General features: G+C 40.6%; 1 protein-coding gene across 2 annotated transcripts in view; it reads left to right on the plus strand.

Moving 5' to 3' along the window:
* The window catches only part of sema5ba (sema domain, seven thrombospondin repeats (type 1 and type 1-like), transmembrane domain (TM) and short cytoplasmic domain, (semaphorin) 5Ba), a 92,723-nt gene that overhangs the window by 24,366 nt on the left and 49,103 nt on the right, over positions 1-19,254 (plus strand). For both annotated transcript variants that reach the window (XM_058081857.1, XM_058081858.1), the window contains exon 3: positions 12,681-12,902. In XM_058081857.1, the coding sequence (XP_057937840.1) occupies positions 12,728-12,902 (175 nt within the window). In that variant the 5' untranslated portion in view covers positions 12,681-12,727. The remainder of the gene's footprint in view (positions 1-12,680; positions 12,903-19,254) is intronic.

The following is a 19,254-nucleotide window of genomic DNA, read 5'->3' on the forward strand; positions in this document are numbered from 1 at the left end:
ACTTGGTGTGGTCCAGCTTGATCCACACTATCCTTCCCAACCAGAAGGGATTCTTTCCCTTTCTTCCCTTTCTTTTGATAGAATGAGCTTTCTTTGCAGATCAGCACCACTTTTATTATTATGGTCTTTTTGGGAAGCAATAAAAAGCGTGCCCACTTAAAAGAGCCTTCATTTAAAAATGCAAATACAAAGAGCAGCCGGCGTCCGACATTAATAACCCGACAGTTGATGAGCTTTTTCAAGGAGCACCAAGACGGAGCAGATAAAAATATGGTCCGCGTGAAGCTCGTGACGCATCTCATGAGGGAACGAAGCGGTCAGCGCGGCGGCTAGCCGTGTTCGTGAGTCACGTGACGTGTAAATTGGCCGGCGTGAAGGTCGAGCCACGCAGGAAAGAGACACTAACGAGAGAAGGTGCTCGGGGGACCACAAAGCAATTAAAAGGAGGCGTGAAGATGTTGTCTTAAATGACATCACGGTGGATTTAATTACAGCCCAATGTGAGTCATGATGTTGCGGCGTCAAGCTTGATGGTCTTCCTTTTGTTTGCGACAGGATGTTCCCTCGCTCCCTGGACAGGATCCCGGGGACGAGGACATCCGTTTATTCCAAACAGCAGCAGCAGCAGGGAGTTTATGAAACGGAACAAAGACTTTTTATGAGATGGACTACTTTTATCTGACAGGCTGCTCCCACGGCTGCCTTGTTACGTTACCGTCGGTACAACTCTTTGTTTTAGTCCTCCTCGCTTCACAGCAGCTTACTGACTTAATGAGTCCAGACTGGGGACACGTGGACCATCCGCTGGTCGAGGACTGTAGGGGGTCCAAGCCCAATTTCAGGTCAGGGAGGACAGACCGGTACAGGTGGGACTCACCATTGACAAAGTGGGCCAGTCGGAAAGTCTGGCCCACCAGTCAAGATTGTGAGAAGGTGTGGATAAATCATCTCGGACGGTGGTGTCCAAAGTGCAGGCCGGGGGCCATTTGTGGGAAGCGCAAAAATGTAACTTGTAATGAAACAAAACAACCGCAAAAATATATGAAGTGAAAAAAGTTGTAATCTAACGAGAAGACATACGACGTAATGTTAGGAAAAAATTAGTATGACGGACAAACAGGTGGTCTCGGTGGTGGGGAGGTGACGATGCAAGGATGTCAGACCAGGACAAGCTTGGAAGCTTATTGGCTTGCTTATTAGCCTGCTTATTAGCCTGCTTTTGTCCTATTATAAGAAATTTGTCAGAGATTTATTTTGTAAAAAATTAATAAATAAATTAAAAAAAATCAATTAAAAAATATCAAATTATTTAGGAGGGCTTATGAACATTTTAGGGGTCCTGCTTTTGCCCTATTATATGAAATTAGTCAGAGATTGTTTTTGTATTAAAAAAATCAATCAATAAAAAATAAAAAAATAAATAAAAAATATCAAATTATTTAGGAGGGCTTATGAACATTTTAGGGGGCTTGCTTTTGCCCTATTACATGAAATTAGTCAGAGGTTTTTTTTTAAATCTATAAAAAATTAACAAAAATCTATAAAAAAAAATATCAAATTAAAAATAAAAAAAATATCAAAAAATAAAAAAATAAATCTATAAAAAATCTATAAAAAAATATTGACTTGTTTAGGAGGGCTTACGAACATTTCAGGGGAGCTGCTTTTGCCCTATTATATGAAATTAGTCAGAGATATTTTTTTGTAAAAAAGAAAATCTATAAAAAATTTACAAAAATCTGTTAAAAATATATAAAATTATTTAGGAGGACTTATGAACATTTTAGGGGGCCTGCTTTTGCCCTATTATATGAAATTAGTCGAGATTTCCTTGGTTAAAAAAAATCTATAAAAAATAAAACAAAATCAATAAAAACTCAATAAAAAACATCAATCTATAAAAAATATCAAATTAAAAAAATGCATCAAAAAGTAAAAAATCTATAAAAAAATATTGACTTGTTTAGGAGGGCTTACGAACATTTCAGGGGGCCTGCGTTTGCCCTATTATATGAAATTAGTCAGAGATTTTTTTTTTTAATCTAACAAATTTACAAAAATCTATTAAAAAATATATACAACTATTTAGGAGGACTTACGAACATTTTAGGGGGCCTGTTTTTGCCTTATTATATGAAATTTGTCAGATTGTTTTTGTAAAAAAAAAATCAATTAAAAATATCAAATTATTGAGGGGTGATTAAGAACATTTTAAAACAGGCCTAATGACGCCACCGGTGGTGCTGGTCCACTGGTCCAGGTACCGTGGATGTGTCGATGAAGGTCAGTCTTGCTGTCTTTGTGAGCATCAGTCTGGACTAGACCGATCTGGTGCCACAATGAATGCGCTAAAGGTGCTGTGGACATCTTAGGGAGCTTTTATTAAAGTTTAGCAGCCAATCCCTGAGCAGCAGACGACGAGCGTGATGAATGCCTGCAGCCAAAATCCAATAAGATGGATTTTTAGGGAACACAGCCTTCGTACTCTTCCTCTGTCAACGTTCCTCCCGCCCGCCCGCCCGTCCGCCCTCCTGCGGGCCTCCTAATCAGCTGTTTGTGTGACGGGAGGGTAGATGGATGGCGGTGTGTTGAACCCGACTCCGCTTCCGTGTGTGAAGCGTCGAGCGGCGACACATCAGACACATCAGTTCTCGTCTGACTGGCGTGCTGAGGGATGGCTGCTCGTTGGCGCCTTGACAAGCAGCAGGAGAATGAAATGCGAGCGCTCTTAATTGCATTTGCTAGCAACTCCTTTTGTCGCACGCTTTTACTATCACCGCCTGCTTTGACTGCAGCCGTGGCACAACAGATAAATCACAGATGGAAAGCCTGTTGCCTTTGAAGAATTACTCAGGAACCTCTAAAAAAAACCCTTAAATGTCTGAGAGGATTCATTAGAAATCATGTACACTCCCTCATTTATCACTGTTAATTGGTTTCAGACCAGACCTGGATACGTGAAGTTGGATTCTTTATTTAGAAATGGAATATTTTTGTCATAATAGCATAGAAAACCTGTTTACAACCTTCTAAATTGGGGTTTTAACCCTATTAGAGCACTCTACACAAGACATAACACCCCTATAGTCACCTTTACACTCGCATTACCCAATATAGTAGACAGACATAATTAGCATAAATAATATATTGATTTCTTTGACTCCTTTATTCAGGATTTTATTAGTGATTATTGTGCCTGTTGTGAAATATTTCAGGTTTGCTCTAAAAGCCTATTGTTCAATTTTAAATTGTAAATTTAAATTTTGACTTTATTCTTGTAAAAATCCCAACTCTTTTACGCCATTTCTGCAATTTTTTTCCCAAATATTTGACCTTTCTTTGAGGAAATTTTCTTAGCATAATTCTGACTTTATTTCCATAATATTTTTGACTTCATCCTCTTTTTAGCAACCTCATTTTTCCAAAATTAGAACTTTATATTGTTTGTTTCTCGTGTTGTGACTTAAAAAAAAAATAGTTTCTTGTTTATTTAATATTTCAATTTTATGCTACTAAAATGCAATTATTTTTCCTTAGTATTTTGCGATTTTTGTTGTTATTTTTTATTTTTAGAATGTGCTGTGGGCCAATAAAAAAAACAAAACAGTTCCAGCGTAAAAGAACCTATAAAATATGGGTTAGTGTCCTTATAAATGTGTAAATAAAGTTGTGTTTTTCAAAACTTTGTTGTTCCCAATGTGGAGCAAAGAAAGCTGTGCATCATTTATGTGCAGATTGGTCTTGGCGGAGCCCTGCATAGTTGAGTTAGCTTTCTTCTTGTGCGGAGTGCCTCAGGGCTCCACCTTTGATCCACTGTTGTTCTCACTGGTCGAAGTCATGCCCTGTTGTTGTAGTATAGTTTTTTTTTATTTCTTCCGCTAAACCTCTTAAGATTACTACAAAAGAACTTTCGAGGAAAAAAAAATTCGGAGTTTGAAGCTTTTATTGATCGCTGGTAACCTCAGTCACCCGAGTGCGTATACTTCCCGGCTTCCTGCTTTGGTGCTTTATCTCGCTGGAGTCAATTTGCCGCTTGTCTTGTAAGCGTGGCCCATAAAATACAAGTTGTATTCATCCTTCAGCGGTGATCTGCATGCCAAGGACTTTAACGTTGTAGTACAAAATGTGCAGTCTGTCCTTGGAGGGAAGCTCATGAATAAAAGTATCGACCCCCCCCCCCCCCCCCCCCAAAAAAAAAGTCTCACAACCCTGGTTGTTGGAATCAACCTTTTTGGTTCAATTATTTATATTAATTCAAGGAATATTCATTCATTCATTTTCTACCGCTTTTTCCTCACGAGGGTCGCGGGGGGGGGGCTGGAGCCTATCCCAGCTGTCTTCGGGCGTAAGGCGGGGTACACCCTGGACTGGTGGCCAGCCAATCACAGGGCACATATAGACAAACAACCATTCACACTCACATTCATACCTATGGACAATTTGGAGTGGCTAATTAACCTAGCATGTTTTTGGAATGTGGGAGGAAACCGGAGTACCCGGAGAAAACCCACGCAGAGATGCCTGAGGGTGCAATTGAACTCGTGTCTCCTAGCTGTGAGGTCTGCGTGCTAACCACTCGACCGCCGTGCAGCCCTTCCCATAACCAATATCATTTTTCCCCCAACCTAATATTCCAATTTTAAATAATAATATAATAATAAAATAATATTTATTGATATGATCTTGGCTGCCAAACAACCATTCACACTCACATTCATACCTATGGACAATTTGGAGTGGCCAATTAACCTAGCATGTTTTTGGAATGTCGGAGGAAACCGGAGTACCCGGAGAAAACCCACGCATGCACGGGGAGAACATGCAAACTCCACACAGAGATGCCCGAGGGTGGAATTGAACCCTGGTCTCCTAGCTGTGAGGTCTGCGCGCCAACCCCTAGACCACCGTGCCGCCCAATTCAAGGAATATGATAAACAAAAATAACGTAATAGCGTCCTTTTTGTCTCCTGCGGCGTCCATGACAACGGCCAATGACGTCAAGTAGACCGCCACCGCCAGCCGTAAATAGATTGCAGTCCTGTGGGGAAACGTGGTCAGTTGTAGCTGATGTTGTGAAATGAACGTGTGCTCCCTGGCATTGAACTCTTGTCTTCCCGACACCCAAATTCAAACATGGGCTGCTGCTGCTGCCGCGGCGTTTCTCCTGCGAGAGAGCCGGCTGACATTTACGTTGATGGTGCATGCACTCGGATCGTTCCCCGGTTGCACGCCGCCGTGTCAATTAAACGCGAGCCGCCGTGCTCTAACGGGCCGAGGCCGTCTAATGGGGCTTCATGTGAGGAGGCGCTCGCTAATAGAATTAATAATGAGACACAAAAGGAAGAAAAGGCCGAGGTTATCTCTCATTGCTCGCTCAGCCAGCTCGTCTTTTTGGGAAAAATCTGAGACAAAAGCGGCCGTAAAACGTCAGGGCGCATTAATTTTAATGTCTGACAATTAAAGGGGAGCTGTGGTGTTTTTCTTTCTTGTAAAGTTACACTCCAGAAAGTTTTACAGTGCTGCTCTTTGGCAGAAAGGAGAGCGGGACGAACGCGGGAAAATAAAGCAATAAATGGCAGATATTGTCGTAAAATCAGTCAGCTGATGTGATTGAGTTGCCTGCAGTCATGGCGGTGACGAACCGTCTTCTGGAGAGCTCCAATGTTGACATCTGAGACGAGAAAATGAAGCCCACCTGGCAACCTCCTCTTACTTATCATTCATTCATTCATTTTCTACCGCTTTTCCTCACGAGGGGAGCCTATCCCAGCTGTCTTCGGGCGAGAGGCGGGGTACACCCTGGACTGGTGGTCAGCCAATCACAGGGCACATATAGACAAACAACCATTCACACTCACATTCATACCTGTGGCCAATTAACCTAGCATGTTTTTGGAATGTGGGAGGAAACCGGAGTACCCGGAGAAAACCCACACATGTTTTCACATGCAAACGAGGATGGGAATTGAACCTTCGTCTCCTAGCTGTGAGGTCTGTGCGCTAACCACTCGCCCGCCGTGCCGCCCCTCTTTCATGATGGATGGAAACAGCATGACATTTTATTTTGAGCATTTGAGCATCAGAATTGTGACACCATTCGGGGTTTGGGTCAGAGGTCATCAGCGCACCACAACGGCGGTCCCCCCTGGCAGGTACAAATGAGTCTGGGCTGGGAACCCCCCCCCCCCCCCCCCCCCCACGCCTGTGTTGATTTGCACGCTGGATTCCTCGCATGCTTGCTGCTCTTGATGTCGGCGGGTGAGGAGATATCGCTGATATCGTTGTCTGCCGTTATCTGCCGCTATCGCAGCAGCCGCCATCGCCCCCGCTGTGTGCCAGACGCATGGCAGAGACGTGTTTACGACAAGACGGCGCTCTGACGGGGAACCTCGCATTTCTTCACCGAGTCGCAAAGACTCGCACTGAATTCACACCAGATCCACACAAATATTTTTTTTTTAAATATAAACTTTCCGTGTGCAGTTTGGCTACATACCACAAGGGGCGCTGTGATGCATTTCCTCTGTTCTGAGCTATAAGTGTTTTTGCTACAATGTTGTATTCTTGTGATAATCCACGCCAGTGCATCTGATAATGAGGTTTGCAGCGTTGGAGGTGAGCCCTGAAAGCCGTTTGGGACGGTCCTGCACGCTGCATGCTTCCTTATGTTTGGCTCAGGCAAATATCAGGCAGAATGAAGTTGAAGTTGCTGATTCACGGCCGGAAAATGAAAGAGAAATAAACTATGCTCGTCTGTCAACGGGACTGTTTGTGAACATGGGCCAATGGGCCATGGGCCTTTTCCACCGTACTTGTCAGTCACAATTTAACTTTGTCCTAACTTTGTTCATTTATTATTTATTCTGCTGTCTGGAAGTCCTCGGGAGCACTTGGGGGTGTGACCAATCACAGCTGAGTCGGCTCAGCAGGAAGCGTACCTGAAGTAAAATACACAGACCGTTTGAGCGGGAGGCAGGAGACCCAAGGAAAAACTGCAGGAACAGGTACACAGCCTAGAGCAGGGGTGGGCAAACTACGGCCCGGGGGCCACATCCGGCCCGCCAAGTGTTTGAATACGGCCCGCCCAATCTTTCCAAAGTATTTCATTTAAACTCAACATACAACCTGGCATCATGGCCTGAGCCAACCTTTTGATGGTTGTATCAATTTCGTTGTTTGACATCGTCTGTTGTTTACAAAGTGCTCCTGAAAAAAGGGACACAAGCACATAATAATAATAATAATAATTATTATTATTATTATTAGATTATTATAATTATTATTAGAACTATTATGATTATTATAATTATTATATTAATGCTAATTATTATATTAATTATATATAATGTTATTGTTATATTAGCATTTTTTACATAATAATACTATAATAATTATTTAAATTGTATTGTAATTATTATAATATTTTATTATTTTTAAAATATTTAAATATAAATATAAAATAATAAATAATAATAGCAGATTGCATGACAATTTTACAGATACAATAATACCAGGTGGACTGTTACGTGTAAAATCTATTGTCTGCCCCCCCCCCCCCCCCCCCCCCCCCCCCCCACACGCTTTCTGCGTGGGTTGGCATTTGTAGTTGCTCTATAGGAGTCCACAACTCAATACAAAGGGACGGAAATAAATATAATAGGTCTGCTGTAATGAAATCAACAAAAAAATGGTCACAGCCTCGTTGAAAACTAGCATAAATGTTAGCTAGGAGTTTGTCTTGTTTTGGTCGTTTGCATGTAAAAGAGTCTTACATTAATTTAGTTCCATTTTGAGGAGAAAGGGTGTGAAATGTTGGACAAGCTGCTGATCATGGCGACCACGACCTTGAGGTTAGAGTGCCACCTGTGTGTCCCTGAATGTCTCATGGTAGTCATGGAGATTTCATAGTAAACGTGGATATAGTTTCAGCCTATTAGCAACCAACAGTTGTGGTACGTGCGGACTGCTATGATATGCTTTGATGCACGATTGCCATTCCCACTTCCTTGATGAGGATGCTAATGCTATTACACGCCGTTGAAGTAGTAGTTGCATCTCCAATTATACTACGATTGAAAATGTGTTTACTGTTTTATGTTGCTTTAAATGGCGGCAATGTAGTTAAGCATCATTATTATTATGATTATTATCAGCCTGCGGCGTTGGTCCGCAGCGGCGCTAACGACACAATTAGCGATAGCGGCGACGAGAGCAAACTGGGCTGAAAATGGAAACGGCATCCAGGAAAGATTTGTATTTTTAATTATGGTTTGAACATCGTCAGTGAATTTACTTTTTAATGAGTGAGTCCACTTTGGAGAGGAGGTGATTTGACACAGATAACAACATTTCACACACCCCCGCAGCCCCCAGCCCCCAGACCCCCCTGGGAGTCTCTGTGTTGACCTTTGGCTTGCCAATTAAATACGTCTGCTCTCAGCGGCAGCCGCTCCTCTTTGAAGGGGGGGGGGGCTTTTTGTCCTCTAATAATAACAACCTCACCTGGGTCCTAATGCCCCACCCGCTTACATTGAGTATTAGGGTGAGGAGTAAACAGTAAATCACATATCGCATATTATTATTATTATTATTATCCGCTTCATTTTTGTTTTTTCCCCAATTTTTTACGTTTTTTTATTTACTAAATATTTCAACATTTTTTTTGCAATATTCTGACTTTATTTTGAAAATATTTTTACTTTATTTTCATAATATTGTAATTTCACCTAACCTAATTTTCCCGAAACTTTATTTTGTTTTGTTTTTCTGAATAATGACTTTAAAAACAATACATATTTCTTTCTTTAATATTTAAACTATGTGCTACTAAAACATTATTATTATGAAGTATTCCAACAATTTTTTTTGCGATATTCTGACTTTATTTTGAAAATATTTGTACTTTATTTTCATAATATTGTCATTTCCCCTAACCTAATTTTCTTGAAAATGTATTTTGTTTTGTTTTTCAAAATAATGACTATAAAAACAATAATTATAAATATATAATAATAATATTTAAACTCTGTGCTACTAAAATGTTGTTATTATTATGAAGTATTCTACTAAAATAATGTAATTTTTCCATATATTGTGGCTGTTGTTATTGTTGTAAAATTACAACATTTCTGATTAGAGTATAATTTTTTTCTCTTAATATTTTGTTTTTATGGTTGTAAATGACTATGAATAACTATATTAATTTTTTCTGCCTTCATCCAACCCACTTGGCTTTGTTCTTTATGTTTTTACTAGTTGCTAAGAGGAGAACTTTAATGACTGGAGAGGGTTTTCAAGCTCTGGCTTCTCCTTGGAACTACGGGTATCCAAACACTAGAGTGGGCACTGTTTAGCGAACACTTCCTGTCCCTGGCTTTAATGTGTCATGTGTACAAATACAGCTAAAAAAAATATTACAAATAATATTGTTGCTCTTATTAAAAATGTCCATGCATTATGTATCCACTGTCCACGTGCGCCTCGAATCAAACAGGCAAACACTTGTTCCTCCTGCGGAGTGTGAGAAAATCCCTCTAAGCTGTGGGATGAGCGTCTCCTCCTGCGCTCCGTGAAAGCCCAAAAGAGGAGCGTCGGCATGATCTCTGCAGGACTCGTCCATGCACTTCAAGCAGCCCACAGCCTTGACTCGTAGTCCCGCCCGAAAAGCTGCTTAACAAGCATCGCTTTTCATGAACTCGCTTAAAACGAGGGCGTGATTTGCAGCACAATTACGCTTCCTCCTCCCCCGCCCAAAAAAGGAACTTCCTTTCCTGCTCAGACAACGGCGTCCCGGCAGGCCAGAACCACTTAAATCTGTGTCATAGGAGATCCTAATGGAGTTTGTCTGTGGGAGTTCAGTGGGAGTTAATTAGCAGCTACTAGTCCTCGGTCCACTGTAGAGAATAAAACCAAGTAGGCCGTCAATCAGAGCCAAATTGGTATGTTTGACGTTTGCCACGTAATTATTTGTAAAAAAAATTAAATGACTGAATCTGCACTTCGGCACTTTAGTCCTCCATAAACCTTTCCTAAACAAACGTTAAAGGTCATCTCCCTGGGGGAGGCACAAGAGCCGTGATGGCATATTAAAAAAAGTGCGATGATAACCATAGAACAGGAAATGTATCTCACAGCGACATAGGAAAGTGCCCTGGCTGCTCAGCACAATATGTGCAAATAAAAGTCATTAAATATCAATGGCAGCAAAAGTTTTAGCAAGCATATGCTAACGTAACCATGCTGTTTTGTGCATTAATACAGCTTATTAGTAAAAAAAAATATGCATAGCATGTTAGGTATTTTTAGCCTAAATCAAGCATTTTTAATAAGTCAGTCAGACGACATAAAACATGGGCTACCGTCGTGGTTGTAACTCATGCAAAGCTGAAACTCGACTCTGAATCCTTAACGTCACTTTGTGTCCGCCTGTCACTCAGCATTTATAGTAACGCATGCGAGAATGAGTCTTATTCATGGCTACTATATTGCATAATAGTGCAATATAGGGGTGTTATGTCAGTCCTGGTGGACTCTAATCATTCATTCATTCATTTTCTTATCGCTTATCCTCACGAGGGTCACGGGGCGTGCTGGAGCCTATCCCAGCTGTCTTTGGGGAGAGAGGCGGGGTACACCCTGGACTGGTGGCCAGCCAATCACAGGGCACATATAGACAAACAACCATTCACACTCACATTCATACCTATGGACAATTTGGAGTGGCCAATTAACCTAGCATGTTTTTGGAATGTGGGAGGAAACCGGAGTACCCGGAGAAAACCCACGCATGCACGGGGAGAACAGAGATGGGGTCTCCTAGCTTTAAGGTCTGCGCGCTAACCACTCGACCACCGTGCAGTCGACTCTAATAATGTTAAATGTATTTATAAGGCCGTTGATGTAGTATTCTATGTAGTATTCTATGCTCTAACTCCAAAAGTAATCCATTTATAAATAAGGAATCAACCAATTAACCGTGATACAGTGAGTATCGAGAACGGACGGATGGAATGAAACATCAACGCATACTTGATAAATGTTTCACGAAGGCCACAGCCATCAACCATCAGCCAGAACAGCAGCCAGGCTGCGGCGATGCTGATTGGCCGAGGCGCATGTGATGGTGGCTACTTTGAAATGACCCCACTTAGCTACAAACAATGCTAGTTATTTAGCTCCTTCCCGCTAAAGACACAAGATGTTGCTTTAGCGACATCAGGAGCCGGTCGGGCGGCCGTCCAGAGAGACTATTGAGCGCTCAAACACGCTCCACCTGCATCCCGCCGCTTGACGACGTGCTGCTGCGTTGCCATGGCGATGCGCTGGCACCGACTGTGAGAGGCTGTGCTCTGGAAGAGTTCTGATTTACCGGCTGCCATCTGGACTTGGATTGAATTTTTACCACCCAGAAAAGACGACACCTCGTTACCTTGACGGTGTTTCACACGCCAAAGTGTTTGCCTTTTGGAGGGATTCTAACGTCGAGCATAAACTCACTTTTTCCGCCTGTCTTTATGAATGGAATATTCCTCACATTTCTGTGGCTGTATCCGTACTTGGGACATCATGATGGAACTTCCAAGTTCCGCATCTCCTGAATGTGTGGCGGACAAACTAACCACTAGGCCACCGTGCAACACAATGAAATTATAACTAGATGTTTTTTATTTCATATTTTTGCATGTTCTAAATTGATTTATATTTAATACATATTAATAATTTACAATACAATTATTATAAATTATTTTAGAATACATGTAAATAGTCATAATAAGCATTAAATAATAGTAATAATATTTTTCATAGCATTGTTTTACTGTTATTATATATCAGTTCTTATATATTTTTGGGAACATTTTTATTTAAACCTTTATAATTATTTTTTTAATAATAAATTTAATTTATTATTAATAAATTGTATTTATAAAATTATTACATTGAACAAAAAATTTAAAATAAAAAAAATACAAGGATAATTCTAATTAAATTAATTTCATTCTTTTATTTGTGTTATTTATAATTCCATAATAAATATACATAAATTCATTAATAATAATAACTTACAATTATGCATATTTTTTATGGTTATAAATAAACACATTACATTATAATTGCTATCACTTCATTAAAAAAACATAAATATTTCTTTAATTTCATTATGAAACTAAAAGAATGTTAATCCTATAAAATCCTAAAAATATACATTAGCAATAGCAGCCAAAAAAAGATGTTGAACTGATGGAGATGATGAAAACGGTTGGGAGTTGTTAAGCTCCATCAGTGGAGGCAGACGGCTTACCAGTTCTGGCTAAGGAGTGTGGAGCAGCAGTAATGAGAAGCGCCATTGATTTTTTTTTTCCCAAGGAGTCTTTGGTGTATTTGCAGCTAATAATTTGGTATTGATGGAAGCATTAGGGAGGAAAAGACACCATAGAGAACCAATGAACTCTTCCATTTTTGCACTTTAACACTTTAACACACAGCAAAGGAAAGGAATTGCACCTTTTTCATGATGATAATGATGATGATGATGAGTAGTTCAAAGGTCAGGATGTTTTTTTTAATTACATTTCTCAGTGGCATCCTTCATTTTCATTGAGTTCTGCTAGACTTTCTCTCCCCTCTCCGATTGCCCGACATCCTCACTTTCCTTCACTTTGGCTCCTCCTTCTTTCCCACAGCTGCGTCCCATTGGCCCGCCTTGGCAGTTAGAGGAGCGCTCGTCACCATGACAACGTCCTGGCGGGACTCCACCCCCTCCGTGGCCGGCCTCCTCCTGCTCCTCCTCTTCCTCCTGCTGCCGACGCCGGCCGTCACTCAGGCCAACTGGACGGCGTCGCTTTTCCAGCCGCTGACGCAGCCCGAGTGCGCCAGGAAGGAACATCCCAAAGTGTCCATACAAGGTTCGGACAGCAGCCATTGCTTCTTGTTTAAGGCTTTCTACACAAAAGTCCATGCTTGCTTGCCGTGGCTGTACGGTGGACAAGTGGTTTGATTCTCCGTCGGCCATCTTTGTGTGGAGTTTGCCCTCCACATTAATTGTCCACTCTGAAAGGTTGTTTGTCTATATGTCTAGGGCAGGGGTGGGCAAACTACGGCCCGGGGGCCACATCCGGCCCGCCAAGTGTTTGAATACGGCCCGCCCAATCTTTCAAAAGTATTTAATTTAAACTCAACATACAACCTGGCATCATGGCCTGAGCCAACCTTTTGATGGTTGTATCAATTTCGTTGTTTGACATGGTCTGTTGTTTACAAAGTGCTCCTGAAAAAAGAGACACAAGCACATAATAATAATGAAAATTAAAATAATAATTATTATATTATTATTATAACTATTATGATTATTATATTAATGCTAATTATTATATTAATTATATATAATAATATTGTTATATTTGCATATTTTACATAATAATAATATAATAATTATTATTTTAATTTTATTTTAATTATTATAATGTTTTATTATTTTTAAAATATTTAAATATAAATATAAAATAATAAATAATAATAGCAGATTGCATGGCAATTTTACAGATACAATAATACCAGGTGGACTGTTACGTGTAAAATATATAGTCTGCCCCCCCCCCCCCCCCCCCCCCCCCCCGGAAATTTTGTTATATCAATGCGGCCCGCGAGTCAAAAAGTTTCCCCACCCCTGGTCTAGGGTGTACCCCGCCTCTCGCCCAAAGTCCCCTAATGAGGTTTTAGCGGCATAGAAAACCAATGAATGAATGTTAAGTGTTGTTAAGTGTTGCCATTAGCATGGTCACATTAGCACATTAGCACAGCCTTCTAGATGCCTTGTACGGATTTGAGTTCCGCCAATACCTACTTGAAGTCGGGTCAGTTCCTTTTTAATTGAATTATGCAAATCAGCTGCATTTTCAGGTTTTGATAGCCGGCTATGCGACGGTATTTACTCTTATCAGTACTCTTATCAGTACTTTTATCAGTACCACTCAGTGGAGACCATGCGAGAAGTGAGTTCCTTTGTGAAGCAAACTGTTTTCCTTCGCAGTCAGACAAAGAGGCGTGCCAGAACATCCTGCAAGAAGCGTAAAATACAACATCACACTCAGCTATCGGCTAGCCCGAATGTTGTGCGTCCTGCTTGGAGGGAAGAGAATAAATGCGTGTGTTTAGACGAAGAAGCTGTCAAAGCAGCACAAGGTTGGAGAGATGTTAGAGCATCCTCTGTAAGGTCAACGTTTTGTTCCTCAGCGGGGGGAAAACAAAAAAAAAAAACCTTCCACAAAAATAAGAGGCTCACTATTTGGCATGCTTATAGTGTGAAATAGGGGCCAGCAGAATGTGAGCAAACACACACACACACACACACACATTGTTGTGTTTGAGTTTGTCTCGCTTCTGCCAAAAACAAAAGAGACGCCCCAACTGAAGGAAAAAATAGACGAGTTTGAAGATCACTTGAAAATTCCTATTGCTAGAGTGCTGCCTGGAAACATGTAACAATATACGCTTTGACACCAGCTACTTCAAGTGACTTGGATGAAATATTGTCTGTAAAAGCTAACAGGGCTCTTATGTTGACAGAAAACACTAATCCTTGAAGGTTTGCTGAAAGAAATATGTCTATAAAAGTCAGGAGGGTCCTTGTTGTGATATATAATACTAATCCTTGAACATTTGAAGAAAATTGGTTGGAAGTTCCACTTGTTAGTGCCACCTAGAAACATACAGATACGACCAGATATCCCAAGCAACATGGTTCTTGCTCTGATGTAAAACACTAATCCTTGAACATTTGAAGAAAATATTTGGTAGGACGGCGTCTAAACCCAAATATGTGAGATCCTTGAACGCTTTACCAGCGTGACCTTTGACACAAGCTACGTATCTCAAATATCAAAGGTTGTTCGAAAGGTTAAAAATCTGCATGAATCTTCTTTCGATATTAGACCACTAATCCTTGAACATTTGAAGATGGATCAAAAACAGCAACATGTACCGACATTATCTTCGCCACTCTTCATCCTGATTGTCTTGGATCAAATGTTATCCACTAAAGTCAAAAGGGTTCTTGCTCTGATGTAAAACACTAATCCTTGAACATTTGAAGAAAATTGGTTGGAAGTTCCAGTTGTTAGTGCCACCTAGAAACATACCGATACGACCAGATATCCCATTGTCATCATAAAGCAACAGGATTCTGGGTCTGATCTAGAACACTAATCCTTGAAAGTGTGCAGATGAGTTGATTTTCAAATTGCTAGAGCGTCGCATTGAAACATGTACGGATAGGATCTTTGTCCCCAGCTAAACTGAGTGTCGTGGATGGAGTATTATCAATAAAAGTCAATAGGGTTCTTGCTCTGATGTGAAACACTGATCCTTGAACATTTGAAGAAAATATTTGGGAGGACAACCCAAATATGTGATATCCTTGAACGTTTTACCAGTGTGACCTTTGACGCAAGCTACGTATCTCAAGTATCAAAGGTTGTTCGAAAGGTTAAAAATCTGCATGAATCTTCCACTAATCCTTGAACATTTGAAGATGGATCAAAAGGAGCAACATGTACCAACATTATCTTGGACATTATCCACTAAAGTCAAAATGGTTCTTGCTCTGATGTAAAACACTAATCCTTGAACATTTGAAGAAAATTGGTCAAGTGTCCCTTTGGTAAGATGGCATCTAAATCCAAATATGTGATATCCTTGAACGTTTTACCAGTGTGACCTTTGACACAAGCTACGTATCTCAAGGGTTATTTTTTCTAAAAAAAAACAAAGGCGTTCTTCCCTCCATTCGTCTCCCAAATGTCCCGATTAGCCGTCCTTTCAAAGACTCGGGAGAATGTCTCACGCCGCGTGAAGCCACTGCTGGCCCGTCAAGGCGGAGCGAGCGTGGCGTTAAGTAGAAATCACCCGGATAGAAAAGACCTGAACAATGAACGTGTCGACCGGACCCTGAATGCATCGTCTGTGATTGATGAGTGTTTTATGCTAGCTTGCTGGAGCGCTACGTCGCTCACCTGGACCTGGAAGTCTGAATGGTGAACGGATTAAAGTCCAACAATGGTCACGGCTAATAGCTTTAGCTAACACTTGTCCGTCATGGAGCCTTATGGACATAAGTATTGGGACAGCCTTTGGACTGTATAAGTGAATAAAATGAAGACTTTGGAATGAAAATGTAATTGATGGAATTGTAGTTTCTTCCAAGGTTTGACCAAAACTCCAGCTGCTCGAGTGCCGCCTAGACCTCAGATTCTGCCCTCCATTCTGGCGTCAAAACCTGCGGGGACTTTAATTACCCCGTATGACCCTAGCATGCTAGCACTGTCTGACTCAGACGGAATGCAAACATGGACAAGACTTTCATCTCAGTCGTTTGACCTTTGCACTTGAACTCTTGACCCCAAAGACACTTGAATGGTTCGCAATGTGCTGTCGCTACCGTCTCAATGTTGTGTCTCGTTGCTAGACTGTGGGTTCGATGGCAGAGCGGAACATCTTGACACGTTTTTTTACTCTGTGGTAATATTCAACAATATCCATAAAGACAACAGGATGTTCCTTCAGGGAGCGATGGCAAGAACATAACGCTCGCTAATACGACCTTCGCAGCAGCAAAGTAATCCTGGGAGTAACGGTGAATGTTGTCACAGTCCGCTCGGCCCAAATCACCGCCAGCTTCTCCTGAGACGCAGAAATGGAGCAAAAACAATCTGTTGTTTTATTCCTCATCTTCTTTTTTCATTTACTCAAATCCCCGCCTGCTGGCCGACGCTTTATTCATCTCATTCACACTGCGTTCCTTTTCCTGTGCCAAGGTGTTACCTTGGTCGCTTTTTCAACGCGGCATTTGGAAAAAAAAAAGCTACAAACAAATTAAGCAAAAAAAACAAAAAATTACAAACATTACAACATTTTTGATATTTAGATTGAACTATAATTGCAACAATATACGCTTTGACACCAGCTACTTCAAGTGACTTGGATGAAATATTGTCTATAAAAGCTAACAGGGCTCTTATGTTGACATAAAACACTAATCCTTGAAGGTTTTCTGAATGAAATGTGTCTATAAAAGTCAGTAGGGGTCTTGCTGTGATATGAAATACTAATCCTTGAACATTTGAAGAAAATTGGTTGGAAGTTCCAATGGGTAGTGCCACCTAGAAACATACCGATACGACCAGATATCCCGTTGTCATCATAAAGCAACAGGATTCTTGGTCGGATTTAGAACACTAATCCTTGAAAGTGTGCAGATCAGTTGATTTTCAAATTGCTAGAGCGTCGCATTGGCACATATACGGATAGGATCTTTGTCCCCAGCTAAACTGAGTGTTGTGGATGGAGTATTATCAATAAAAGTCAATAGGGGTCTTGCTCTGATGTGAAACACTAATCCTTGAACATTTGAAAAAAATATTTGATAGGATGGCGTCTAAACCCAAATAAGTGAGATCCTTGAACGCTTTACCAGCGTGACCTTTGACACAAGCTACGTATCTCAAGTATCAAAGGTTGTTCGAAAGGTTAAAAATCCGCATGAATCTTCTTTGGATATTAGACCACTAATCCTTGAACATTTGAAGATGGATCAAAAACAGCAACATGTACCGACATTATCTTTGCCACTATTCATCCCGATTGTCTTGGTTCAAATGTTATCCAGTAAAGTCAATAGGGTTCTTGCTCTGATGTGAAACACTAATCCTTGAACATTTGAAGAAAATATTTGGTAGGACGGCGTCTAAACCCAAATATGTGAGATCCTTGAACGTTTTACCAGCGTGACCTTTGACACAAGCTACGTATCTCAAGTATCAAAGGTTGTTTGAAAGGTTAAAAATCTGCATGAATCTTCTTTCGATATTAGACCACTAATCCTTGAACATTTGAAGATGGATCAAAAACAGCAACATGTACCGACATTATCTTTGCCACTATTCATCCCGATTGTCTTCGATCAAATGTTATCCAGTAAAGTCAATAGGGTTCTTGCTCTGATGTAAAACACTAATCCTTGAACATTTGAAGAAAATTGGTCAAGTGTCCCTTTGGTAAGATGGCATCTAAATCCAAATATGTGAGATCCTTGAACGTTTTACCAGCGTGACCTTTGACACAAGCTACGTATCTCTAGTATCAAAGGTTGTTGGAAAGGTTAAAAATCCGCATGAATCTTCTTTGGATATTAGACCACTAATCCTTGAACGTTTGAAGATGGATCAAAAACAGCAACTGCTAGAGCACCAGCTAGAAGCATTCACACTGCGCTCCTATTCCTGTGCCAAGGTGTTACCTTGGTCGCTTTTTCAACACGGCTTTTGGGAAAAAAACCTACAAACAAATGAAGCAAAAAAAAAAAAAAAAAACAAACAAAAAATGACAAAGCAAACATTTTTGACATTTAGATTGAACTATAATTGAACTACGTATAATTAATTGAACTACAACCTCAAACTAAGTTGTATTTGGATTTGATAGATGGACGTTTATTGTCATTGTCACTCCAATTAACAAAACCTCAATCAGAGAACAAAAAGTCAATCAGGAAGTGGAATGAGATGGATCACTGGTTGGCTTCACGGACCGGCTGACGTGATGAGCAGATGAGCAGGAAAGGTCAAAGTCGAGGAGACGGCTCAGGAGTAGCAAGATTTACTTTCACGTGTGGATGAATTGACATCACAGGTGGAGTTCAAATCCGCTCCTGCCTTTTGGTCAAATAAAAAAAAAAAGAGTGAAAAAGTGAAAATTCATCCTTAGCTTATCTTTGGTATTCCAACCATCATAAATTCAACCAACGCTGCCCTTCAATCAAAGTCAACGTTACAGCCCGGTCCATATTTCAACGCGCTTTTTCATTTCCGACTAAGACGGCGCCTCGCCAGAGCTTTTTTCCTGGACTTTCTAACGGCACCATCCCAAAGTCTTTAAAGCCAAAGAAATCAATCCAATAAATCCTCGCTTTCATTGCGCTGCACATTAGCATGCTAAGGCTGGAACGCGGGGCATGTGAGGAGAAGACAAAAACTTTGGATGATGATGATGATGATGATGATGATACGCATGAACTCAACTCTGCTAAGCTTTGTGAAGTGAATAGCATGCGCCATCTAGCATAACACAAATGTTGCTTCAGCGTCAATAACATGGGTGTCCAAACTTTAATATTCTTCACCTGGAGTTTGATAGTAGTTGGTCAAGATAAGTTAAACGTCTCAAAATGTGTTACGTCTCAGGTTACGTAAGAAAAGAAAATAG

Source organism: Doryrhamphus excisus, chromosome 9 (genome assembly GCF_030265055.1).
Source record: "Doryrhamphus excisus isolate RoL2022-K1 chromosome 9, RoL_Dexc_1.0, whole genome shotgun sequence".
Classification (NCBI taxonomy): Eukaryota; Metazoa; Chordata; class Actinopteri; order Syngnathiformes; family Syngnathidae; genus Doryrhamphus; species Doryrhamphus excisus.